Source organism: Hemicordylus capensis, chromosome 8, assembly GCF_027244095.1.
Source record: "Hemicordylus capensis ecotype Gifberg chromosome 8, rHemCap1.1.pri, whole genome shotgun sequence".
In the NCBI taxonomy this organism is placed as follows: Eukaryota; Metazoa; Chordata; class Lepidosauria; order Squamata; family Cordylidae; genus Hemicordylus; species Hemicordylus capensis.
The window spans coordinates 32,155,876-32,181,398 of NC_069664.1; the positions used below are offsets into that span (position 1 = coordinate 32,155,876).

The following is a 25,523-nucleotide window of genomic DNA, read 5'->3' on the forward strand; positions in this document are numbered from 1 at the left end:
CATTGCTGAGTTGCTTGTTTATTTCGGCGGGGAGAGAGTGTGTGTTTGTGTGTGTGCATGTGCCTGCACGCAGTTAGGACACTTCATGGAGCTTGCAAGCAGCAACAGACAGAGAGAGTAACAGAGAAGTGTCCAGCATTGCTACAACATAGGCCTCCCCCCACCGGCATTTGAGGCTTTGTTCCCCATGTACGCTGGGCTCTGGAGTCCTGGATTCCACCGGGGAGGACGGTTTCTGGGCTGGTTTCCCAGAGAGCTCAGGAAGGCACCAACAGTGCAAGCCCAGGGAAGGGGCACTCTGGAGCTGTGAGGTCAGAAATGAAGTTCTTCTCACCAGCTATGTGGGGAGGAAAAGGGCCCCCTTTAGTTTTCAATAGGCTTGAGGGTGTCAAAGAAGGAGGTAAGTCTGTCCCTCACGTCTTTCTCCAGGAAGCTGAGATGGTCCTCCACCTCCCCCGCGTAGGGACTCAGCTTCTGCCTCATCCCCTCCACCTTCTGCACCAGCAGCCTATTGAAGTCCTCCCCATAGGGCCCCATGGTCTGGCGGAAGGCTTCAATCTGCTGGTCGATCTTCCCATTCAAGCCTTCCACGTAGGGCCCCAAGGTCTCCGGGAAGTTGGACTCCTGCAGCTTCTGCCTCAGCTCCTGGGCGTAGGGGGTCAGCTTCTGCCTCAGGTCCTCGGTCCCCTCGGAGAGCTTGACCCGCAGTTCCTCAGCACCCTTCTTCATCTGGAAGGCGAGCCCCTCCAGCTGGTGGTTCAGCTGGTCCTGGACATCCTGGGCGTAGGGCGACAGGCTCGTGCGCAGCTCTTCCACGCTCTGGTCCACCTTGGCCTTGAGCTCATCGGCGTAGGGGGTCAGCTGCCCTTTGATGTCCTCCACCTGCTGGCTGATCTGCTCCTGCATCTGGTCCGCGTAGGGCCCCAGGGCCGTCTGGAGGTTGCCCACATTCTCCTGCAGCTTGCCCTGCAGCTCCTGGGCCAGGGGCTCCAGCTGCTTGCGCAACTTGGCCGCGTTCTTGTCCACCTGAGCGCGCAGCTCCTTGGCGTAAGGGGAGAGCTTGGCCTGCAGCTCCTGGATGTTCTTGTTGATCTGCTGGTGGACCTCGTCTGCAAAAGGAGAGAACCGCGCTTGGAGCTCTTCCAGCTCCTGCTGGATTTGCTCCTTCAGCTTCTCAGAGTCCTGGGCCAGCCGGGCGTGCAGGTCTGTGGCAAAGGGAACGAGCTGCTTCTGCAGTTCCCCAGCGTAGGAGTTGACAGCCTGGAGGTTGTCCTTGAAGAGGGTGCTGCCGAGAAAAGGGTGCAGAGCACTGGTCAGAGGGAAATCACTCCCACCCCATCTCCCAAAACGTGGAGACCTCCAGCGTTCTCTGGGATTCAGTGGCTTGCTCCTAGGAAGCATTCCTGCTGCCATGGACACCCCTCACCCTCCGCTGCTGCCGCCGCCGCCGCCACCCACCTCTGCTGCTTGGCCCCTCGGCTCCTGCCCTTTGCGACTGCCTCCCTCTCCCCTGCCTTTCCACCCCACCGGCGTGTTTTCTTCCCGCATGGACCCCTGCCGCTCCTTGCCAGCTCAGGGAGCGCACATGTACATATGGAGTTGCCGTCTGCTGAGTGCACAGCTCCTCCACGTCAAGGGGAAGCTTGGCCTGCAGCTCCTGGCTACTGGGCCAGGCCTTGTTCCATCTAGACCAGTACTGTCTGCACTGGCTGGCAGCATCTCTTGACGGTCTCAGCCAGGGTCCTTTCCCAGCCCTACCTGGAGATGCTGCCAAGGGCTGAACCAGGGACTGCCTGCCTGCAAAACGGGGCTCCACCAATGAGCCCTGCCCTCCCTCCCAGCAGCACAGGGTCCCCTCCCCGCTCCCACCACAAAGGGCTGCATGTTGTCCATCCTACATTGCAAACCATATGGGCGTTAGTGAGTGTGAGGCTGCAGGGCCAGCAAGGTGATGGATTCTGTCTCTGCACAAAAAGGCACCCGGGGGGGGGGGGGTCTAAGCAGGGCAGTGGCCCAGGCAGGTCTCTGCTGCTAGCCAAGGGGGGCGAGGAGAAGGGACTGACTTGAGCTGCTGGCTGATTTCCGCTTGCTGGAGCTGCTCCACCGTCTCCTTGGCGTTGCTGCTCAGCTGGGTGAAGTAACCCCAGACCACGTCAGCCACCTGGTCAGCGCTGATTTCAGCCTGAGCCCCTGCAGGGACAGAGAGAGGAGAGGTCAGTGCTGTGAGGGGCCCAGCAGCCCTCCGCCCCACGTGCCTGGAAGAGACCTGCTGAGCTCCCGGCAGGATCCTGTCACTTCTGGCCTCCCCTTGGAAATGTCCGTGCTGAGCCTGTGCTCTCACTTCCACAGCCTCAGCCATGCCGTGCCGTGAGGCCAGAAATGTCCCAGGGGCCCTACTGAGCCCAACAGGACCTAACGTCCTCCCTCCCCCACTCTGGGGACACCCAGTTTTCAGCCTGACCTGCCTCCCGCTCTGAAATCCAGTCTGCCCGTTTCCCCCTTGTTCTGACCACCTTATGGAGGCTTCTTCAACCATCTTACTGCCCCTGGAGACCGCTGAGATCCAAGCCAAGCACTCTTCTCAATGGCCAAGCTTCATGAGACCTTTCTAGATTTACAGATCAAGAGGGCTTTGCTGAACCTGAGTTGGGAGACTGTCCCAAACTCTCGCCAGAAGACCCGGCAGTCCTCAGATCTGAGCCACGTAGCAGGTCAGCAGTGCTCCCAAAGGATCTCCTGATCATTTCCTACACTAGCAAGCTCAGCGGGAGATGGCTCGGTCGGAATGTACAGAGAGAGACTGCTACCTGGATCCAGAGGTGCGCGTAGCTAATTTCGGAGCTGGACCTAAAGGCCTTTGGAGGGGCCCCCTCCCCTGCAAATTAAGCATCACCAAACTCTGCCAGGTGACCACACCACCCGAGACAGACTTGAGGATTTGGGGTCCCCCAGGGGTTGTGGAGGCCCTGGACTTTTTCGGCCCCAAAGTCCAGGGGGAAGAGCGCCTCTGCCTGGACCCCCTGTTCAGCTTCAGATCCAGTCTCCCATTCTTGCCTACTGCATGCAAATTCAGTTTAGGGGCATGGCCTGAATGACGACAAATACTAGACTACCCCCTGGGTTTATTTCCCCCCTGGGTCAGGTAGTGGAACCCTACGTCTACGGCATGTTGGATTTCCAGGTGTGGGCAGGGGCGCTGGCATCGGCTGCCTGAGTCTCTGGCTTACCTGCAATGGCCCAGAGGCTCAAAATCAAGGCAGCTGCCCTCAGAGCCATCGTCTGTGGCTCGGTGTTGGTGGGTGCTGGTTGAGGGATGGATCTGCAAAAGAAAGAGGGCCCCAAAGGGGTTTAGCGGCAGCACCAGCAGCACCTGGTTCTACACTCGCGCTGTCAGCAATGCTCCGGCATCCCTCCGAACCTGCACTTCAGGCCGCCCCTCTTCAAAGACCAGGGCGCCCCCGTGTCCTTCACATGATGTGAAGCCTGGGGTGCAAGCCCCGGGACACCAGGCCCCACCCTCATGGAGTCCATGCATGTGGGACTGCAATGACTGCGTATTCTTCCTCCAAGATCTCTGCCTCCACATCCCGCCCTCTCCTGCACTGTCTCCCTTGCCTTAGAGATTGTAAGCCCCATGGGGCAGGGACCTCCCCTCTCATTCTTCATAAACCATCATGGACTTGTATGAATTGGAGCAACAAAAGCAAAGGAGAGGAGAAGAAGCACATAGAAAAGGAGGAGAAGGCAGATCAGACCCAAGGAAATGTGGCGGCTTGGTGTTGCCAGTTCTAGCTAGAGGCTAGAGCCGGGGTGGGGGGCAAGCCGGGCAGTGCCTCCCCCTCCAAGCTGCTGCCCCCTCCGCCCTCCCAAGCCCAGCCCCACCCTGCCTGGCTGCCGGCTCACCTCCTCCGCTGCGTCTCCAGCCCTGCCGGTGCTGCCTGGCTTTGCCTGGGCCGGCATTTATACCCGGAGAGCGGACCCTTCCGGCTTCCACGCAGGCCGGTGACACATCCTCCAGGGCTTGGACTTTAGCAGGGGGGTGACGTGGCGGTCCTGGAGGGTGACAAGGCTGCCTTCTTGTTATCTGCCGGGAGTGGGGCAAGCAGGCTCAAGGAGGGCCCAGCCAAGAAGGCCCAGCAGCCCTTGGAGGAGGTTCTTCTGCCCACGAATGTGTGAGCCGTCCTGCCTGCATAGCCTGCAAGGGTCAGGCACTGGGAGGAGGGGCGGGGGGGGCGGCTCACAGAGGACCTCCGTTCCAGAGCATCCTCTCAGGTCATCAGCCACAGGAAGACGTCTCGGGCCCAGCTGAGGAGGGGGAAACCCCAAGCAGAGCCCAGCGGCAGGACCAGTCCATGGTGACTAAGCAGGGCTCTCCAAGGAGCCCAGCAGCCCTCTGTTGGCCCCCCTCCAGGCAGCAGGGATCCTGTGGTAGACTGCCTTTGAACACGGAGGCTCTTGCTAATGCCCCTTAACAGACCTCACTTCTCTAACCCCCTTTTAAAGTCATGCAAGCCAGTGGTTGCAAGCCATGGGAACTCTCTCCCACTGAATCCTGAGACCAGGGTGGGCCAGTCATCACTGGTCATCCACGGAGGCTGGTCATTCAGCCTCAGGAACGGGCAGCTGGTGTGGCTCATGGTCAACCCCTGGGATGGCCCTGCCCGCCTAGCCTGTGGCTCAGAACCAGTTCTCCATGCCAGACCTGAGACCTGGGCAAGAAGAGGAGCATGATCGGCCCTGTCCCTCCTCACTCCACCACTGCTCTGCACATGGGGGTCAGGAGTGGGGCTTCCCAGCAGGAGAGCACCGCATCCAGGGGGCGCCTCCCTTTTCAGGACTGGCCCCAGCCACGGCCTGTCCCGCAACTGGCACGGCTGGTTTCTCCCTCTTGGAATGGGCTGGCTGTGCCTGCATGTGGATAACCCCTGTGGGTAAAGCCAATGGCCTAACGGCCCCTCTTAAACTAGAGGTGGGGGAGGGCTGTGTTTCTACAAGCAGAGAAGGTTCTGCTGAGGCCCCCACCCCGGCACAGAGGACTAGAGCAGGCTGGCTGTTGGGAGCTGGCTGCTGCTGAGCACCTCCGGTCTTGTTCGGCTGCAAAGTGCTTCTAACAACCTTGCAAATATCCCCCAAAGAGACTCTATGAAGCCTGCAATGGCTTGGGTCTAGGGTGCTTAAGAGAGCACCTTCTCTTTCATGAACCCTGCCGCCTATTCAGATCCTCTGGAGAGGTCCGGTTACAGTTGCCACTGGCTCGTTTCGTGGCGACTCAGGACCAGGCCTTCTCTGTGGCTGCCCCGGGGCTTTGGAACACGCTCCCCGCTGAAATAAGAGCATCTCCTTCTCGACTTGCCTTTAGGAAGACCCTCAAGACGCACCTGTTTTCTCAGGCTTTTAACTGAAATGAATTAATTACACAGTTTAATTTGTTTTTATTTCATGAGATTGTTTTAACTTTTTATTCTGTGGAATGTTTTAAACTATGTTTACTCTGTTTTGTAGTTGTTGTGTTTTGAATTGTGTACATTGCTTAGAGATGTGCATACTGTATCAGGCAGTATATAAATCTGATGTAAATGAATGAATGAATGAATGTTACATGAGCAAGAGAGCCAAAGATATCCAGCCCTGTTTGTGGGTCCTGATATTGTGCCTCACTAAAGACCCACAGCACTCAAACCAGGACAGCGCTATTGCATTTGCATCCCACGGTATTTTTTCAAATAATCATTTAAAGCTACTGGTGTCTGTCGACTGCTAAAATATCCCCAGATATGGAACGATTAAAAAGTGAATCCTTGAAATAGAGCACACAGCATCCGATATGTCAAAGAGACCTGAAGCTTGGTGATAACACGAAATAATGTTTGTAACCCACTAAGAGATCAACTGTTTGTCAGTGGTGAGTGGTTGGCCAGACACATCTTCCTCAGTGGTCCAACGTGGACATTCACAACAACTCCTCCACTTCAGGTTTCCACAAATGCTGCACAATTAATCCCACAATGGTAAAATATCTCCATTTCCAACGCTCAGCAGGCTGCAAAACCGGCTCGCCCAGCCCATCTGCCACAAGGATTCGGGCAAACCTCTGCCACAGCAAAGGCGAGAGGCACCGTGGGTCCCTTGCCTTGGCACCACTGACGCCACGTCACTGGGTTTGGGCCACCGTCCAAGGCAGCCCTTGGCCTCTTGCTGGCCTGCTGATGGCAGCGGCCCAAGGCCCTCCCAGCCAGCCAGCCAGCAGGAGTTTCCTGCCCTGTGCATCAGCTCACCCCTTTTGCCAGAGTGCAAACACGTCTCTGTTGGTCTAGCAAAGCTCTTCTTCTTCTTCCCCATAAACCGGTCATTTGGTCTCAATTGCTGCTGGAAATAGGAGGCAGCCCTCAGCCTTGAAGTCCTTTTGGAAGGCGGGCCTCCTCACTGCAAGATGTAAAGGCGTTTACTACACTGACCATGCTCCTGAGCACGTGCAGAGCACCTTTCCCTCTCCAGCAAGTGAAAATAGCCAAACCATGGGCTGCTGGGCTTGTAGGGCAGGCAGGGGAGGTCAGAGTTCCAGGCATTTCTCTCTGTTTGGAATAGAAATTAACCGGGTTTGTTCAGCTGCTCCCCAGCTTGTGTAGGATGCATTATCTTGGGATCACAGTCCAAGGTGATGCAGATTTGATGTGCAGAGCGGAGGGGCAGAGCTCAGGCAGGGGTGGCAGCAGCCTGGAGGGTCCAAAGATAAGTCCTCCTCCTCCTCCTTAAAGCAGTGTGACACACAGGACGGTCCAAAGGTGTGCTTTATTCTCAGTGGCCGCCCCTTCTTCCTTCCACAACCCCCCTGGCTTACTGAACGCACCAGACACCCTTAAGGGAAGTTGGGGAGGGATTCCTTTCCCACCTTTCCATTCAGTTCATCACCCCCAGGGCGATGGCCCAGCCCAATCCAGAGCAGAGGGGCCTGCGGAGCACAGAGGTGACTCCAGCAAGTGAGCCAAGCCACAGGCAACGCACAAGAAGGGTAACATGCGAGCCAATTAACCTGGGAGGAGGAGCTGCCACAGAACTGGGCTAGTCCTGCCAAGCCAAGCCAAGAGCGTTTCCACTGGGCTCCACTTCACTGGATTCTTTCTTCAACATCGCCTGTTAAATGGAGAAACAAACAAGTCCGCAAAGCAGTTGACAGCAAGTCGCAACAAACCCACATTTAGAACAGAGACGCTGAAAGGATCTCAGACTGCGCGGGAGATGGCAATGGGCAACCCCTCCGGTAAACCCCAAAGAAAACCACAGGGCTCTGGGGACGCCGGGAGTTGACACCAACTCAAAGGCACAACGTTACTCTACATTTCTTTTAAGCATTTTTCATTGGTTTTAAATGGCTCTGAACTGTTTTTATATTTAGGGTTAGATTTGTTTTTATATTGTTTTAACTGTTTGTTTTAAATGCTGTTTGTAGTATTTTACCTGTTGTGCACCTCCCAGAGCCTCTGGATGGGGCAGTATAGAAATATAATAAATAAATAACCAATCAGATAAATCTGCACAGCAGTTGGCAGAAACAAGCAAAGCGTCGGCAATGAACTCAACAAAGCAGCAGGAAAAAATACAGTGGCAAATAAAAATGAATCTAAGTTTTTGAAGAAGAAGAAGACAAAGACAAAGACGAATACAAAAGGCCAAGAACAGAGGCTTTCCCATGCAGACCTGGGCAAGTTTACTAGGAAGGAGGTCCAGGGCTGAATCCCAGACAAGCGTGCTTAGGATTGCAGCCTGAATCTGGCAGCTAAAGCTTAGCAAAGGTAGAACCCAGTGGACCTTCCCGGGGGAGGATCGGAGAGGAAAGCTGGTCTGGTGGGAGCCAGCATGACTTGTCCCCTTAGCTAAGCAGAGTCCGCCCTGGTTGCACATGAATGGGAGACTAGAAGTGTGAGCACCGGAAGAGATTCCCCCACTCAGGGGATGGAGCCGTTCTGGGAAGAGCAAAAGGTTCCAAGTCCCCCCTCCCCTCCACGCTGCAGCATCTCCAAAATAGGGTTGAGGGAGATTCCTGCCTGCAACCTTGGAGAAGCCGCTGCCAGTCTGTGAAGACAATACTGAGCTAGATGGGCCAAGGGCCTGACTCGGTATACGGCAGCTTCCTATGTTCCTATGAGAGCATTCCATTAATGGAGAGCCACCCCCTCCCAGTCCATAGTCCCCCTCACCTGGGAGGGTGGGGACACCCCACCCTAGTCAGCATTACCGGGACAGGTGTATGTGGGAGCAGGTGGTCCTTCTCGCTGGATCCCACCTGTAGAGCCAACTGGTGCTTGGCAGTCATCCTAGACCCCAAAAGCACCCCACCTTGCTGACAGTCTGATCCAGCAGACACAGCAGCTGGTGAACTCAAAGACCCCAGAAAGCAACTGAGCAGCCATCCTCAGCCTGGCCCCTCCCTGGCTTTCTACAGCTGCCAGAAAATGCACCAAGGCAGGCTCTGAATGGGGCCCCCAAAGCCCCCGCTTGACTTTCCCTTCTTCATTTCAAACATTTCTAAGCAAAGGTCACAATGAAGTTTAAAACCAATCAAATAATAAATCTTGTTTTGGGTCTTTGACCAGCATAAGGCCACCAGAACATAGAAACTGTGAGCATTACAAGTCAGCTAAAAAGCCACCTAATGGCGCAGCGGAGAAATGACTTGATTATCAAGCCAGAGGTGACCGGTTCGAATCCCCGCTGGTCTGTTTCCCAGACTGGGAAACTCCTATATTGGGCAGCAGCAGCGATACAGGAAGGTGCTGAAAGACATCATCTCATTCTGCGCGGGAGATGGCAATGGTCCACCCCTCCTGTATCCTACCAAAGACAACCACGGGGCTCTGTGGGCGCCAGGAGTTGACACTGACTCGAAGGCACACTTTACCTTTATTACAGCATAAAAGTATGTAAAACTAAAAAGGTAATATAGTTAAAGAAGATTAAAACTATAGTAGTTACTGAAGGCTATAGAAATAAGCTGTAGGATACTAAAAGGTTTAATAGTTATATTACTAAAAGCTATAGAGAGAAAAGCTGCTGGACTGAAAAAACGGCTATAGGACTAAAACCTATCTGGATAAAGCTGTAGGGAGCTATAGAATTAGTCTAAAAGTTTAGAAATAGGGCTTGGTGCTGCACCGGGCCTGGTTAACACGTGCTGGCGGTCAAATCCTGGCAAACTTTGCACACAGCTGCACAAAACTTGGCGACGTCACACGATGTGGAAGGATTGCAGTCAGAGAGTCCAAGGTGGGTGCCGACTGCAGAGCAGGGGGGCAGCCGATGTGACGTGGGTGAATGAGGGTCTTGCAGAGGCCTCTAGAGAAGCGGCAACGGAGAAGGACGTGCTCGATGGTTTCGCCTGGCCCAGAGTTGCCGGGGCACAGAGTCTGTCCCGCGAAGGAGATCTGCCTGTCTCTTCTGCCTAGCACAGCTGCGGGAAGGGCACCAAAGTGGGCCGAGGCAAAGGCCCTTCTGTGATTCGGGCCCTCCAGCTGCTACGTATCTTCGACTTGAGCTTGGGAACCCTGCCTAAGTCCATGATGCACTGTTTGAAGAGCGGAGGGGAGGTGGGCGGGAGAGAGTCTGCGTGAAGCCATTTCCACCCCCAGCGTTTGTTTCCATGTGGATTGGTAGCCATCCATTATTGTTAGCAGGGAAGCTCAAAGCCAAGCTCTGTGGTGGCCCTAAATCGGCAGCACTCTCTACGGCCAAGAAGCCATTCTGTCTGCCAAGGGACGCAAGGGGTCCCCGGGGTCCGTGCTGTTGCTGTGCACAGCGCAGACGTTGCCCAGTGTGGACAAGGCAGGGAGATGCACAGAGCAGGTGCCCCTAATGGGCAGGCAGGACCACCAGGGCGATGGGGGGGGGGCGATCTTTGATCAGGGTGCACAAATCTTCACAGTGTGGGAGCTTTTAGTGGCACAGAACTCTTCGATGGGCAAGCCTGGCAACAAACATGGAAGCCCAGCAAGACCTGCCAGCATTCCTGGCTCCAAAGAACCCGCCCTCAGCCCGCTGCCCTGGCTGGTGGCCTCCTGGGGGTGCCTTTCTAGGAGGGGGCGACGTCCTGGATGCCCCCTGTGCGGAAGGGCCAGGCAGAGCTGCCCACCCCAGCAGAGCAGCAACCTTGGCCCGGCTGGCTGAGAGCAGGGATGTCTCAATGTCCACCCCCCAGCCCAGTTGAGCAAGGCTGGCCGGCAGGCGGGAGCAGAGCAACGGATGCTCCCCCCTCCCCCAGCCACCCTGCCAGGTCTCCTGGCCGAACTTTGGCCAAATGGCCCCATCCAGCTGGGGAGGGGGGTATATATGGGGAGCAGCCCAGGAAGGCGCCAGACAGCCACTTCTAGGAAGCAGGAGGAAGAGGTAAGGAGGGGGGGGGTTTCCCTGAGCTGGGGGGGGGGGCGGCAGGGGAGCATCCTCCAGGATGCGGTCAGAAGCATCCCCTCACCTTGCCCGGAGGGGACCCTGCCAGAGCTCCCTCCGAACCAGGCCGACTGGTGTGAAGCTGCAGGAGGAGCTCAGCCCCAGGACATGTGGCCAAGGGAGGGGGCCCTCTGGGCACGTGCAGAGGGCTGACTGCTCCCTGCTGAGTTGACCACAAGCAGCCTCCGCATATCTGGGCTCTGGGACCAAGGGCAGAGGAGCTGGCTGCCCCCTGAAATGCAGCCCTGGCTGGCACCGCTCGGGGGGGGGGCATGTTAAGGAGCGAGTGGGGCCACCCTCAGCCGCCCCTGGAGAAGCAGAGCCAGCGAGGAGCCAGGTCCAGGAGCCCAGCCGCTGGGGGCAGCTCCCTCTGCTAGCTGGGCAGGGGCTGGGCCCAGCTGCTTTGCCTGGCGATTTGGGGCAGTCCACCCTTCTGTCCAGGAGCTGCTGCACAGACATGGGCCGGCCCCTCCCCAGAGCCCCACAGCAGCAGGTGCTGGACCCAGAGGCCTCCTCCCTCCTCTCCTGACCCAAAGGCTGCACAGCCAGGTCTTGGCCGCTCTGGCTCCTGCTCTCTGCAGCCTCTGGGCTCCCTTTCTTGCTGGGCACACAGAGGCTCCGGCGGGCAAGCAGCCCCTGGAGAGGCAAGGACCTGGGGGGTGGGGGGCAAGGTGGGCAGCTTCCCGGGGGGGGCAATGCGGGAGGTTTGGCACCTGCCCAAGGACTGAGGCTCAGGCCCAGCAGGACAGGCGGGGGGGTGGGGGGCGGGGAGGCCTCCCTCCCCCTCTGCAGCCGGGGTCAGTGGTGTGTCTTCCCTTCCCAGGCACAGCCCAGCCCAGCCCAGCCGGACCCCCCACGATGAGGGGCCCCTTCCTGCTGCTCTTTGTCCTCCTGGCACTGCTGGCCACGTGTCCACGTAAGACTTGGTCGGGGCTGTGTGTGCGTGCCGTGGGGTCGCCAGCATGGAGTGGAGCTCTGCTGGGAGGGGGCTTCCCCCGACATCCCCCCTCAAGCCATTGGCATCTGCAGGCTGATGTTCAAAAGCCCCCTGGGGATGTTGCCGATTCCCGGAGACCCCAGACACAACAGGGGGGGCCAGCAACCCTACTGTGCAGAAAATGACCGGGGGGGGGGGGGGGACTCAGGGTCCAATGACTTGGACAGCAGTGGGGAGAAGAGGGGAAGGGCTCCCTGTCCCTTCTGCACTGCCCATTGGCTGAGGCAAAGCAACAGGTTGGATTAGACCAAGGGACTCCCCGCCCCAGCCTAGACAGGAGAGCCAGACCCCTCAGCACCGCCCCCGCCCCACAGCTCAGCCCTTGTTCAACTGAATTTCCTCCATTCCTCCCCCGTCCTTCCTCCAGGGAGCCCAAAGCAGTGTACACGGTTATGTTTATCCTTGCAACAACCCAGTGAGCTCGGCTCGGCTGAGGAGCAGCTGGCCCAGAGACACCCAGGGGGGTTCCGGGGCTGAAGAGGGATTTGAACCCGGGTCTCCCTGGTCCTAGCCCAACACTCTAACCACTGTGCCACACACTGGCTCCACTCCCCAGCAGCTCTGTCAAGCTATTTCAGCCCAGTGTGCCTTTTCGCTGCTTGGGCAGCCCTCGGCCACATCCCCTCCCCCCCAACAAGGAGCCCTGCGGTGGTGCCTCCTTTCCGAGGGTGTCAGGGGCCCTTGCCAGACCTCCACACCCCACATGCAAGGCTGCTCCCTGCCCTCAGAGAAGACGACTCATTGGCTGGCCCTGCAAACCTGCCTGAAGCCCCCCTTCCCACCAAGCCCAGCGCCCAAAGCAAGCAGCTGGGTGGGGGGCGCCAGCAGAAGCCGCTCCAGGGGCCCCAGTGCTGAGTTTCTCGGCCGCTAGACCCACGGGGGGGGGGAGAGCCCGAGTCCCACCCCCCCACCCCACGTGCTCTCCAGCCCTGGGCTGCTGCCGCTGCTGCTGCTGCTCCTCTCCCTCCTCCGTGGGAACCAGTTTGGAAGGCTCTGGAGGGGCCTCCACCCCACGAGGGAGGGCAGGACCCCGATTGCTCCCACCTCCTTGTCACCTTGCAGGAGCCCAAACACCTCCCTCGGGTGGGGAGGAGGAGGAGGAGAGCCTGGTGGCCAAGGCAAGGGTCCTGGCCCAGCAGTTTGCCCAGAGAGCCCAAGAGCGCTGGACCACCATCCGCGAGTCTGACGTGGCCCAGCAGTTAAGGTGGGTAAAAGCAGCCCCAGGTTCCAAGGAAGAAGCAAGTGGGGCTGGGCGGGGCGGGGTGGGGGCGGGGGCGTGTGGCCCTTGAAGCCGGGCTTGGCTGGAGGCCAAGGAGGAGTCTGCAAAGACTTTGCCCCCCCCATATCACCCCCCCCCTTGCAAAGGGGCCTGCTCCCTGCATGCCAGATTCAGCAAGTGGCAGAAGCAAGTCAGGGCTGGAGAGGGACTTGCACACGGGGCCGGGGGCCGCCTGCTGCTCCCTGTGCCGTGGCCTCTGGACCCCTGTGGGGCCTGTGGACCGCCAGGCCTCTGGCATCCCACAGGACTGGGCCCGGCCGCTGTCCACGGCTGCCCACGCACATTTATCCCAGGCATTGCAGAGGGTGGAAACAGGCCCCCACAAGCCTCCGCTGGGGGGGGGGGGGCAGGCAGAGCTCCAGGACTAAGACCAGTCCAGAGGCCACCCTGCTACCCAAAGGCCAGCCTGCCCCCTGGATGCAGAGCCCCACCCCCCCCACCCCGATATCTGCCTGCAGAGCTGCTCCCTCCCTCCCTGCCGCTAAGCACCTCTTCTTCTTCTTCTTCCTCCTCTTTTCTGCAGGGAATGGTTCAGCACTGGAGCCCAGCAGGCGAATCACTACCTGGACCGTTTGAAGGAAAAGGTGGCTGAGGCGGTGCTGGAGAGAGGGAAGCCTGCCGCCTGAGGGGGCGGGGCGGGGGCCTGTTCCTGCCCAACCCAGCGCACCGCCCCCCCCGCTCCCACACCTCTTTGTTGGCACGTGCGGCATTAAACGGTCCATGCCTCGTCCGTGTTTGCGTTTCTTGCCCCCGCGAACCCCGCAGCCAAGTGGGGAGGGTCACAGCAGGAGCCTTTGCAGTCGCCCAGAGCCAGCGGGGGCAAAGGCAGCCGCAGCCGCAGCCGCAGCCGCAGCAGCCCAGGGCCTTGGGGAGAAACAAGCCCCCACTCTCCTGGGTGGGGAGGGCAGAGAGACCCCCTCCCTCCAACTGCTGCTGCTGCTGCTGCTGCTGCGGTGGGGACCACACGAAGGGCAGACGGAGGCGCACCGCCCGGCCCGGCCAGCTGCAGCCCGCCATGCCCGGGGGACCCGGCTCGCTCTCCGTGCCCAACTCGCTCTCCCACTGCACGGGGCGGGGGGGGGGCACCCGGAGCGTTTGTGGGGATGCAGGTCGGAGGGGCTGGAGGGGCCGCGCGGGAGCAGCAGAGGGCCCATCCCTCCAGACAGCGGGGGGGGGGCTTGGGAGGCAGCCCCGGAGGGGGGTGCCCTCCTCCGCCAGGCCCTGCCGGGAAGGAAGCACGAAGGCCCAAGGAGGCGCTGGGGAGAGCCGTGCGCCATCCCTGCGCTGTGCCCGGGGCTGGGGAGTGTGGGGGGGGCTGCTTCCAGGCCAGGTGCCAGAAAAGCCAGGGGGAGAAGGAGGAGAGGCGGCAACATCCCGCCAGGCCAGGCTTGGGACCTCCTGGGCTCCACCTGCCCCCAAGCCCTTCCCAGAGATAGCCCCCACCTCTGGGCGCCACCGCTGGGTTCTGCCCACAGGCACGGCTGCCCTGCGTGGGCTCGGCTGGGCTCCCTCAAGCAAGGGGGACCTTTGCAGCCACTGGCACAGCCCCAGCCACACACCCACCCCTGTCCCAAAGGGCAGAGGCCCTTCCATCGCCTTGGGGGGTCCCAGGACCACCGCGCCACAGGCCCAGCATGAGGGCACCACCCTGGACTCTGCCCAAGCCCGCCATGCTTGGTCCGGCCAAGGACTGCGTCAGCGTCCTCTCCCCCTTCCTGCTTGAGAAACCGCAGAGGCCTGCAAGAGCCCCCCCCCCGATGCTGCCTCCCTCTTGGGCCCCCACCCACAGCCAGCTCCATCTTGGGGGGGCCAGGAAAGAGCCCCCAGCCCCTGCCCCACTCCGCTTCCTCCCAGCCCCTGCTGCCCTGCCTTCCACTTCACCCTGCCCCACGGCTCGCAGCTGCCCTGGGGAGAAGCCAACATTAACCAGCACACCAAACCCCAGACTTACAATCACTTTTATTTTGTCACACAAAGCAGAGGGGGGAGGAGAGAGGCACTGGATCTAGAGGGGGGAGAGGAGGGGAGAAGGAGCAGGCCCTCCATTCCAGCCTGGGGTCTTCCAGCTGCTAATCCGGGGGGGGGGGGAGATGCAACCCCATCATCTTCCCCCCCCCAACCCCGCCACAATCCACTCAGGTTTTAGATGCCTTCAAGAAGGGTCAGTGATAAATAGTGAGCTTGGGCGGGGGCGGGGGCAGTGCGGTGGGGGGCCCTGAGCAAGGGAAGGGGCACCCAGAGGTCCAGGTGGGGGGGTCCCTGGGACCCTGGGGGAGTGGGGCAGGGCTGCCTCTAGGCACTGCTCTGCTGCTGCTGCGCCTCCATCTGCTTCTGGGCGGCCTCCACCAGGCCGTGGATGTGGGTCTTGAGGACCTCCACGGCTGGGCCCACGTGCTCACGGAGGCTCTCCACGAAGGGAGGGATCTTCTCCCACAAGGAGCTGACGTGCTGCTGGATCTTGGCCTTGTACTCGTCCACGTTGGGGATGCCCTTCTCCCTCAGGGCCTGCAGCTTCTGGGTCACCTGCTGGCGCAGCTCCTCCTGGATGGGGGCCAGGTCCGTGCGCAGCTGCTCCACATGGGCCCGCAGCTTGTCCCGCGCGTCCTCGGCCACGGGGGCCACCTTCTGGTGCAGCGCCTCCAGGCTCTGGCGGACCGTCTCCTTGAACTCCTGGCCGATGGGCTGCATCCGGGTCCGGATGGCCTCGGCCTCCTGCTGAACCCTCTCCCGGAACTGGTTGAGGTAGGGCTGCATCTTGGCTTTCATCCCCTCCATGTCCTTGACCAGCTCCTGGTGGAAGGTCTCCAGGTCTCGGCTCAGCTGCTGCCGGAGCTCCTGCATCTGGGGGCCCAGCTCTTCCCGGAGCTTCTCCGCGGCCACATGCAGGCTCGCCAAGTGCTCGGCCAGGTTGAGGCTGCAGAGTGGGGGGGGGGAGGAGGAGGAGGAGGAGGAGGAAGAAGGGAGTCAAGCCGCTCGGGGGTGGGGGGGTGGGCAGGAGGAGGCCAAGCGCGCGCCCTGCCTGGCTGCCGGCTTCCTCCTGCTAGCCTAGTAGGACATCTCTGATGGCCAGTCCCCCCCCTGCCCCCCGCCTCTCTCAAAGGGGCCACAGCAAGCAGGGGTCTGATGGCTTTGGCTTCGTGGGCACTTCTCTTTGCCCACTTCTGCTTTCTCCCCCCCCCCGCACCTGGCCCCCACGCACCTCCCTAGCAGTCTGCAAATGAGACCTTTCCCACCCTCCCACCCTCTCTCTAGGGGCACAAGGCGGCCGCGGATCCGTGTGGGACCCACTAGGGCTTGGGGAGTGCTGCTTGAGCTGCCCTCTCAGGTTGTGCAGATGGAAACAGCCCCCCCACCACCACTCCCCAGAGTCACACATTTGGCCTTCAGCCAAGGCAGGAGACGCCTGATGATGGGCTTGGTGGCATTAGCCGCCCACACCTCGCCTCCTCCCCTCTCTGCGGCAGACAAGAGGACTCTCTGGGGCACGGAGCGGGAGGACACCATGGCGGCAGTGGCAGCCCACACAGCCAGGCCCTGTGCCCCCCACGGTCCAGGCCTTGCCATGGAGGGACATTCTTCCCAGAAGAAGAGCAGGAGCCTTCTCTGAGCCCGAAGCTGCCAACCTCCTGCCCCCCCCCCCAGATCTCACACTCACTTCAGCTGCTGGCCCAGGGCGGAGGCTTCGAACTGGGAAACGGCCTCATTGGTGCCAACTTTGATCGTCTCCAAGTAGACGTGGATCAGGTCTTTCACGCGCTCCAGTTCCGTCTGCTGGGGCTCATCCTGCTGCCAGAAGTGGCGGGCCTGGGCTCCTGCTGCACAAGCCACACCAGCACCCAGGCTAGAGCAGCGGGCCCAGCAGGGTCCCCGCACCGCCAGGGCAGCCCGAAGGCAGCGCGCCTGAAGGGGGCCCCCTGGGGCAGGCGGGCTCCCCACCTCCTGCCAGCCTGACTCCTTGCTCACAGAGCCCACTGCCCTTGGCACACACACCCCATTAGGAATCAACCCCCCCCACCTGCCTCCCCCCAGGCACTGAGAAGCAGGGGCTGCCTGGCCCTGGTGGGGGCCCGTTGTTCCTGCAGCCTCCTCCCGCCAGCAGCAGGACTACTCACCGGTGAGGAACACCAGGACGAGGGTCACTGCGAGGGCCTTCATCTTGCCACACCTGCCAACCTGGAGACAGCTGTCGGGTTGCACTGGAGCTGGAGGCCAGAGAGGTCCACAGACACTGACAATGCGCACAGGGAGGGAGAACGGCCCTTTGCTGCTTCCCCCGCCCCTCCCCGGGGCTCATGCAGGAATGAGGGGGCCAGGTCTGCAGGCCGGAGGAGCCCCTGCCAAGCAGGGTAGACGAGACTGAGCCAGCCGGACCCCAGGTCTGACGCGGCAGAAGGCAGCTCCTTCGGGTCCCAACACTACCCCAAAAGATCACCCCCGAGGTTGGAGACTGAAGGCGCCCGGAGAACGAGGCCCACCAAAGAGGGTGCTTAGCCGGGACCTTTCCTCGGAAGCCCCGTGCTCAGAGGCGGGGGGGGGATGAGCCCTTGGGAGTTGCCCTCCCACCCTGCTGGTGGGGGTCTCCGGCGGGCATGTCTGTGCTGTGCTTTGAGAGCCTGCCCAACGCTCCGTGCCTATGATCTGGAGGGACTCCGTCAGGGATTTCTCGCCCCCATATTGCAGATGGAAAGGCTGAGGGGGAGAGGCGAGAGTCCAAGTCCCGGCTGGTCCTTTTCGCTGCTCTGCTGGACCAGCTTCCTAACAGCATGGGCGTGCCACTCTTGGCAGCAGAGGCTTTGGGCCGGGGGGAGCCTGGCACCAGGCACTTCTTCTGTCCCTCAGCAAGAAGTTGAACGGCTGCCGACAAGACCTGCAGGACTCCCCTGCTGGGTCCCTGAAGTGGCATCGCTCCCGGCCCAAAGCTCGCGGATGGTGTGTCTCGGGCATCCGCTCCTCAGAGGAGCAAAGAGTGCCCAGTCCTGCCAACGAGGAGCCTCCGTCCTGGCAGACCTGCCCCCCTCGGTGGTGGATCTGCCGGGTCTTTCTCTGGAGATCTCCGAGGAGCTGGCTGTGGCAGGGCAACAGGCTGATCCAGCAGCAGGAGCACAGCCCTTCTGGGGTGCCCACTCCTGCTTGCCCGGGCGGGGCGGGGGCGGGCAAGGGCATGCCACCTTCCCAGACAGGATCTTGCTGCTCCTGGGGCACAGAGGTCTCCCCCACTTTCCCTCATCCCTCTGTCATGGTTGCCCAAGAAACAACCCGCAGGCAGCAGATGGGAGAAGCAGAGTTCAGCAGCACCCAGGTGCTCAAGGGAGAGGCAAGCGGTCCAGAGAGAGGAGAGAGCCCAGAGGGGTCCAGTCTCTTACCAGCTCCTTCGGCGGTGGCGGCTGCTGCTGCTGCTGCTGCTGCTGTTACGTGTGCTCCACAAGCTCCTGGTCGTGGCTATTTATGCTGGAGGTGGCTGTTTATTGCCGAGATAAGCAAGAGCCCTAAACGGGGAATTCACTCCCAAGCTGTGACTATGTGGCACGGAGAGTTCAAGGATCGAACACATCCCCAGGGGGGGGCTGGGCACAATCAAAGGACCGGGCAGGGGGGCGGTTGGCAGGAGAGTCCAGAACAAGCCGGAACAGGGCGTTGGGCCCAGTGCCAAGTCTCTGACCCAGATTTGCACCGGTGGGCAGAGCAGGATCCCGCAGGCAGACCCCTCCTCTGGGCAGGCCGGCAGCCAACGGAGATTGCTCGGCGGTGGCTGGAGGGGAACTCTGCCCTCGGTGCATCCAGCAAGATCTTGAGGAGAACAACTCCCTGACCTGAAGCCTCCCGAGCCGTGGACAAGAGGTCAAGGGTCGCCGCTCTCCTGGGGCTGAACCCGCCACCGGATTGTCCTGTTCTCCAGCGGGAGCAGCCGAGCCTCAGCTTCCGGGCGGGTGGGCGGGCAGGCAGGAGCCCCCCTCACCCAGGTCAGGCCTCACCTCCTCCCACAAGCCACCCAGGCGGCAGAGGCAGCCTTACAAGCCGCAGACCCTCGGAGGGGCTGGCCTGCATTGGGGCACAGCAGCGGAGGCAGCTGTTTTCTGCCGGGCCGGACCATTGGTCCGTCCAGCTCGGGAGCACCTGCCGTGACTAGCCAAAGCTCCCCGGGGTTTTAGACAGAAACCGCCCCCCACCCTCCCGCCCCCAAGCAGTGCCAGCGAGGCTTCCAAGAAGCCCTTCTCCGGTCCTCATAGCTCAGAGGCGGTTGCAGCAGCCTGTCTCCAGCCCCAGGTCTGCACACGGCCTGCAGGGAGAACTGACGGCAAGAGGCACCACCAAGGGCTCACGCCGGCAGGTCCCCAAGGCTCTCGGGAGAGGAGCAGCTCCTCCTCACCAGCCAGAGGGGGGCCAACGGAGGTGCTGCTCCCTCTGCTCCCCTGAAGTCCGTTGGCTCCTTTCTCTCCCGCCCCAGCATTAACTGCCAGCAGGCTGGCCATTCGTCAGGTAGAGCTATGTGGTTAAATGCCAAGCTCTACCTAGTGAATGGGCAGCCTGCAAGCAACGCAGCTCTCACATGGAGTGAGAGGAGCAACTTGGGCTGCCTGCTTTGGTGTCCCCCTGGATCGTTAGGACAAGCGGCTACTGAAGAAGATTCCACTCCAACTCCACCCAAGGTACTTTGCAGATCACGAGCTACACCAGTGTCACTGCTGTCCACCGTACTGCCTGTGTTTCGACATCAGAGTCCCTGTCCTGTCAGCAAGGGGCTTTCGGATTTTATCCTTGTGTTTTAGTCCTACACTGCTGCATGTGCGTTGCCAAAAAAAAGGGGGGGAAAAAGCCGTATTTTCCCACTGTAGGTGTTGCACAAGCTATTTATGTTTTCAAAACGATCCTGCCAAGCCGAAGCGTTTTACTGCTGAACAGCCGGTCATCTGGAAAGTGCCCAAATCAGGGCAAGATCTGCAAGCTGGATACACTGCAGCCTTCAGCACTCGTGGAAGCCCTGGCTGGATTCTGCAAAATTCATTCAAGGCTTGCTAGTCAAGGAAAAGGACTGGGCGCCAGGGTGGTTTCCAGGCAGTGAGCCTTGCAATGCAAAAAGTGGTGTAGACGGCTACGTTTTGTGTGCCAAATTCAAACCGCAGTTGAAATGCGTTTTAAGCTACAATGGGTAGATACAGCTCTTTTTCTACAAAGCATATGCAACGTTATAGGGCTACAAGGCAGCAACCCAACCCAAAAGCAAGCGACAGAAACGGGAACGGTGTCTTGCTTACAGTGCAGGAACAGCGCAGGCAGTGCGGGATACCTTGCGACCCTGTGGCAGCGCGCCAGCGGGAAAGGGCCCCGGTGGAAGAGCATCCTGCGCTATTGTGAAAGCCAACAAAAATCTAAAATGTGGGGAAAGAAGAGCATCCTGTCCCGCTCTCCTCCGAGATGCCAGAAGGGTGCCTGTGAGCCAGACACCCCGCCACCTGCCAGGGTGCTGAATTCTACTGCGGGGCCAAGCTTGGCACGGGTGTGGGGTCACAGGAGACATGCACACGCCACTGGACACAAGGGTTCTCCATCAGGCACAGCCGCGGGTGCCTCCAAGGGACGTGGGGGCCGTCGCTGTCCCTCGAATGCACATGAGTAAGGAGGAAGAGAGAGTCCCTCCCCTGAAGAGGAGCTTCGGACTGAATGGCCGCTTGGACTGGGCAGCCCCCACCCCGACCTTTATTGGGGTCTGATGTCCACGCGGGGCTTTGAGGCTGGGGGGTAGCAGGAGGCCTGAAGCGAAGAGGAAGGCTGGCTTGGCTTCGGCTGGTGCTTGGAGCTGAGCGGCCCCGTGGAGGATTTGCCCTGGCCGTCCCCTCCCATCCCGTGTGCCTACTCCCTCCTGAGGGGAGGGTCTTGGAATGGGCCCCACACAGGGAACGCCAGACCCAGGTTTGTTTTGTTTGGGAGGTGAAGAAGAGACGGAACAGGCAAGAGGAGACATGCCCTCCCGCCTTGCCTGTGGGCTCCCCAGAGGCATCTGGAGACCCCGGTGGGGAACAGGAGGCTGGAGGAGATGGGCCTGGCCCGGCAGGGCTGCTCTTAAGTGCAGAGGTGCCCAAGGGGGGCATTTGTCCGCATCCATGAACCATCGGGGAGACGGATCAAGGCAGGGGGTGGGGCACCAGCCCACCTCATGAAAATACCCAAGCAGGCTCTGTGCAGAGTTCTTGGCCAAGCTTGCCCCAATTCTGCCCCCTCACTGCTGAAAACCCTCTTCAGATGTCATCAGGGATTTTTTGGGGGGGACGACCAGCTTCCCTGATGCTTCCCAATGAGATGCTCAAGGAGTCAACAGTGCCTCCGAATGTCCCAAGTGCCCCGTTAACACTGCAGGGGGAGTGTGGGGGCAGTAACCCCCCCAAGGGTGGGCAGGGGTGTGTGGGAGGCAGCCTCGCAGGCGGCAGACACAGTGGGCAGAGGGAGGGAGGGAGCGGCTGGACTCATGAGCGGCCGACGAGGAATTCTCCACAGCAGGCAGCAGCCAAGCTCTTCGCAGCAGCCACCGAGCTCTGGCCCAACTGCAAACCCCAGAGCACCAGGGCTCTTCTCCCGTGGAGGGCCAGCTGCAGACCGACCCCCAGATGTTGTGGGGATGCTGGGAGTTGCAGTCAACCACACCTGGGAATCTCCGTTACAGGGAAGACTCCTCCAGAGCCATCTCCGTCATCTGGACAGGACCACCCCTCAGACACGCCGCCCCCTTCTCCCAATCCTCTGGGCTTGCTAGATGGCAGAGCAAGAGGGCGCTGGCCCTGAGTGGCAGGGAAGCCAGAGCTGTTCAGATACTGGAGACAGAAGCCAGGCCAGAGCTGAGAGCCAATCATAATCATGGGTTTATTGGTCAGGATCCCACGTCCAGCTAAGTTACTAGTTGCAAATGACCCACCAAAAAAAGAAACCAAAACAAAAAACACCCCAACCTAAGAATTTACTGAAAATCTGGGGAGTTCATGTGTGTGTGTGTGTGGCGGGGGGGGGGGGGGAGCCTTCTTTTTAGTCCAACATAAATGAGAAAATACTTTGGACATTTCCCCAAAACAGAAATAATAGCAAAGTATATTATACATTCAACATATACTGCAAGTATTGATTACTACAATACAAAGCAATGATTAAAAAAAACCAACACGAAAATAAAAAGTGTGATACTGCAAGACGGCGCGGCCAGACGGGGCGAGTCTCTGCGCAACTGGTTGGGATGGCCCTGGAGGGCGGCGGCGGTGGCCGTCTCCAGACCATGTAAACAAAAGGAGAAACCGAAGCAAGAGTCCAAAGGGGGGCTGAAGGTGGCCTGTCGTGCCTTGGGCCCCCTCCGGCCAGAGAGATGAGCGGGCGGCTCCCAACACACCCAGCCCCCCCCACACAAAGGGGCTGCAGGCCAATGTGGAGTTCCAGTCCAAGGTCAGCTGGAGGGGGCTGCTCCGCCATTGCTGGTGCCCCTGGGTCCTAGAGGCCAGGGTGGGGAAACCACGGAGGAGGAGGAGGAGGAGGGCGGCGGTGACGACGACAACAGCACAAGAACCCGGGGCCATGCTGGTCTCACACGTCTTCTGTGCAAACTGAGGAGGACTGACTGCATGGATCGGGTCTCCTTTAAAAAATTCTTCCCCAAAGAGTCAGTAATAGGAATTCTCTGTTGTCGGTTTCCCAAAAGTTCCAAAGGCAAAAAAAGATGACGTCAGGAGCGACTCCCCGCAGGCCCAGCCGCTGGAGGGTCACCAGGCCCCAGGCAAGTCACAGAAACAAGCTCCCCCAGGCTGGCGAGCGAGGAAAGGCCTCTGCCAAGGCAGGGAGGGCGGCAGCAGAGGGGCCCCCAGCCCCACACGCGGCACGCAGGAGCAGAGCCAATCCTGGGAACGGAGGAAACCAGCGGAGCGCGGGGGGCGGAGAGGAGGACCAACTGGGGGCCGGGGGAGAAATGCCTCTCGCTTCTCATTAACAATTAATTTATTAATAATAATTTTAATAATAATATTAATATTAATAATAATAATAATAAACATTTACCAAAACAAATTCCTACATGATTTGGGAGGGAGGCGAGTTAAAAACAAGATGCAGGCTCTCTCAACCTTAAAATATTAATAATTAGAAAAAAAGTAGTACATGGATTTGTGTAGAAAAGAGAAGGAAGGAAAAGAAAAACAATTTTAGCACGACGACAAAATCCGAGAGAAAAGCTAGCGAAGGAGAGATGCCCCAAAGCAGCAATATTGCACCCACTGCCGGGAGAAGGCCTGGACGGGGAGCCGGGGGGAGCGAGCAATCTGAGGAAGGCAGAGGTCCGTGTGGGGGGCGGCTTGGCTCTTGTCCCTGGGGGCGGGGGGGGGCACGGCAGGCCCTGAGGAGGTGCTGTCCAGAACATCTGCTTATTGCTCGCTGGTGGGCACCACTGCCCCTTGCCCAGAGCTTCGCCTGGGCTTCCCAGGCAAAGGCAGGCCCAGAGCACCCGCGGCCTGCGGAAAGGGCCCCTCGGGCAGCAGCTGTCTTTGCCCCACGCAGGACCCTGCAGCAGCATCTGCGCGCGGGGGGGGGGGGGGGGGCGCTGGTCCTTCCAGAATGGCTGGCATCGCAGGCAAATATGGCAATAATGAACATCCGAAAGGAAGAAGCACACTGTTCAACCCACAAAGAGGAGGAGGAAGAGGAGGGAGGAGCCGCGCGATTCCCGCGAAGGAGACCGCGGCTGCCATTTTGGCGCAATGCTGCGAGATACTGTTGGTTTGAAATGGACCTTTTTGTTTCCAAGCTGTACATACCCCTGCCAAGAGAAGACCAGAGGAGTGGGTGCCAGGGGCGTCCCCGCCCGGCCCGCCACCCTCGAAGAGGACGGCAGAGAAGCCCAGGCCAAAGGCAGCCGCATGGCAGGCCCAGCCGGCCAGGGAAAGCCACCGCCTCCCCCCCCCGCTGCGCTTCCGGCCGCCTGGCACGTGGGCGCTGCTTCGCCCTTTGCCCCCGGAGGCAGGCTGGGACCTGGCACTGGGACTGCTGCTGCCCACCCAGCCTGACCCTCGCCGAGAGGACGGAGGCAGCTTCCCCCAGCCCAGGAGCTCTCCTCGGCCCCAGCTGGACCGACCAAAGCTCCCGCCAAGCGCTCGCCAGGGCAGCTCCGGGCCGAGGGCCTGGAGAGCTCTCTCCGCCCACCCTCGCCTAGAGGCCTGCCCCACTTACTGTTGCCCGCCTGCTGGCTAGACTCCCGCCTGCTCCATCCCAAAGGGCAGCTCCGGGTGCTTGTAACTCAGCAGGACATCGGTCATACACGTGGAGGTGTAGCAAGAGGCGTTGAGGTGCTGCTGGCTGCCGTCGCCCAGGCGGGGCGGCTCTTGGCCTTCCAGGTCCTCCTCCTCCTCCTGGCAGTCTGAAAGGCCAGAGACAGGCCATGCACAGGCGAGAGCAGGGAGGGCCTGCCAAGCCCAGGCCCGCAGGGGGAGGAAGCCAGCCGGGGGGGGGGGCTCCCGGCCTGCAGGGAGTGCGTCTGCCCACCCACCCAGCCAGACTCCCAGCAGGGCTCCCACACAGACCGCCGGCGCTGCTGGGAACCTCGGCCTGCCATGCCCTGGCGAGCCCTCTCGGTTCCCGTCCAGGGCTCATCAGGTGGGAGACGCCAGCGGGCGCCTAGCAAGAGTGCTGCCCTCACCTGTGCTCTGCCCGTCGTGCAGCGGCTGGCTGGCCATGAGCGACGACTGGCTGAGCACCACGTCAGACATGCGGGCGGAGCTGAGCGCCTTCCCCGCCATGAGACTCATGCCCGGCAGAGTGTCCAGTTGCACCTGTGGGCGGGGGGGGGGGGGGAGACAGACAGGAGCGGGAAGTGCAGGGTCAGGGCACTGGGGTGTGTGTGTGTGTGCCGGGGAGGTCCAGCAGCCCCCCGAGAGCACAGCCAGTGCAGGGTGAAGCAGCTGACGCAGGGAAACTGCCCCCCCCGGATGGGAGCCGTGCCCAGTGGGGAGGCCGCTCCCCCTGCCAACCTACGTAAGCGTCGTCGCTGTTCTGAATGGTGTGATGTCTCTGCAGAGGCCGGGATCTCTGGGCTGGGCCAGAAGCGGGTCTTGCGGGATAGGCCCCCAGCCCATCCGCGTCCAGCATCTCCGCATGCCCGGGAGCGCTTCTTTCCATGCCGCCTGTGACCATGGCATCTGGGGCAGGGGAGAGGGAGAAAGGTCCCCGTTTCAGGCCCCGGTCCTATTCTTGACTCCTCACTCAGTCAAGCCAACCCTTCCTCCCAGACATTCAAGAGGCACACAGGGGGACTCCTCCATGTCATCCTCGCAACAGCCCTGTGAAGTGGGCAGTGCCCAGCACACACCACCGGCCCACGGTCCCCTCGTGCTGGATTTCAGGCCGCGCAGGGATTTGAACTCAGGCCCGCCTGGCCAAGCCAGCACTCTCTTCACGACACCACACTGCCTTGCTGTTGGATTCTGGCCAGCAGGCCACAGGCTGCCTTGTGGTAGGGAACAGGCAGAGATGCGCCAGCGCCCCTTCCCGCCCCAGCTGGCGGCCCCCTCACGTGCTCTCGGATGCCCTGCAGAGCTGGCCGGGAGCTGGCACTGCCTGCCCAGGGCACCCAAGAGGAACCTGCCCAGCTCACCCCAGGCAAAGGGGCTGGCCGGCTGGGAGACTCCCAGGGCTGCGATGGAGCCACACCCACGCCCTCCCCCCCCCGGCTTTGGGGGCTAACAAGGGCACACCCCACTCTGTGCGTGCACACTACCATGCCCGTGCGCAATTTCTGGGCATCAGCCCCCCTCCGTGGAGCCTGTCCAGGAGCTCCTGGGTCCGGCCCAGGTC

The 25,523-nt window shown here is 60.6% G+C and overlaps 3 protein-coding genes across 11 annotated transcripts in view; all 3 read right to left on the reverse strand.

Annotated features, from left to right (window-relative positions):
* On the reverse strand, positions 1 to 13,461 carry LOC128333495 (apolipoprotein A-IV-like). Of its 3 annotated transcripts, none has more exons than XM_053268973.1 (5): positions 13,203 to 13,333; positions 3,904 to 4,053; positions 3,228 to 3,319; positions 2,064 to 2,190; positions 1 to 1,285 (listed from the first exon to the last, which is right to left on the reverse strand). In XM_053268973.1, exons 3-5 carry the CDS (start codon positions 3,274 to 3,276, stop codon positions 364 to 366), a joined length of 1,098 nt encoding a protein of 365 aa, XP_053124948.1. In that variant the 5' UTR covers positions 3,277 to 3,319; positions 3,904 to 4,053; positions 13,203 to 13,333; the 3' UTR covers positions 1 to 363. The 3 variants fall into 3 exon arrangements, with proteins under 3 accessions (XP_053124948.1, XP_053124949.1, XP_053124947.1); XM_053268974.1 differs by lacking the exon at positions 3,904 to 4,053 and adding an exon at positions 7,031 to 7,131 and having other exon boundaries at positions 13,203 to 13,316; XM_053268972.1 differs by lacking the exon at positions 3,904 to 4,053 and having other exon boundaries at positions 13,203 to 13,461.
* A 1,193-nt stretch (positions 13,462 to 14,654) lies between these two features.
* Positions 14,655 to 18,203, reverse strand: APOA1 (apolipoprotein A1). The gene is made up of 4 exons (XM_053269955.1): positions 18,077 to 18,203; positions 16,826 to 16,915; positions 16,369 to 16,528; positions 14,655 to 15,627 (listed from the first exon to the last, which is right to left on the reverse strand). Exons 2-4 carry the CDS (start codon positions 16,866 to 16,868, stop codon positions 15,006 to 15,008), a joined length of 825 nt encoding a protein of 274 aa, XP_053125930.1. The 5' UTR covers positions 16,869 to 16,915; positions 18,077 to 18,203; the 3' UTR covers positions 14,655 to 15,005.
* Positions 18,204 to 21,547: 3,344 nt separating this feature from the next.
* Positions 21,548 to 25,523, reverse strand: part of SIK3 (SIK family kinase 3) — an 87,105-nt gene continuing 83,129 nt past the window's right edge. For all 7 annotated transcript variants that reach the window (XM_053269950.1, XM_053269948.1, XM_053269951.1 and 4 more), the window contains 4 exons: positions 24,705 to 24,868; positions 24,370 to 24,502; positions 23,904 to 24,090; positions 21,548 to 23,493 (listed from right to left, as the gene is read on the reverse strand). In XM_053269950.1, coding sequence (XP_053125925.1) covers positions 23,921 to 24,090; positions 24,370 to 24,502; positions 24,705 to 24,868 — 467 coding nt within the window. In that variant the 3' untranslated portion in view covers positions 21,548 to 23,493; positions 23,904 to 23,920. The remainder of the gene's footprint in view (positions 23,494 to 23,903; positions 24,091 to 24,369; positions 24,503 to 24,704; positions 24,869 to 25,523) is intronic.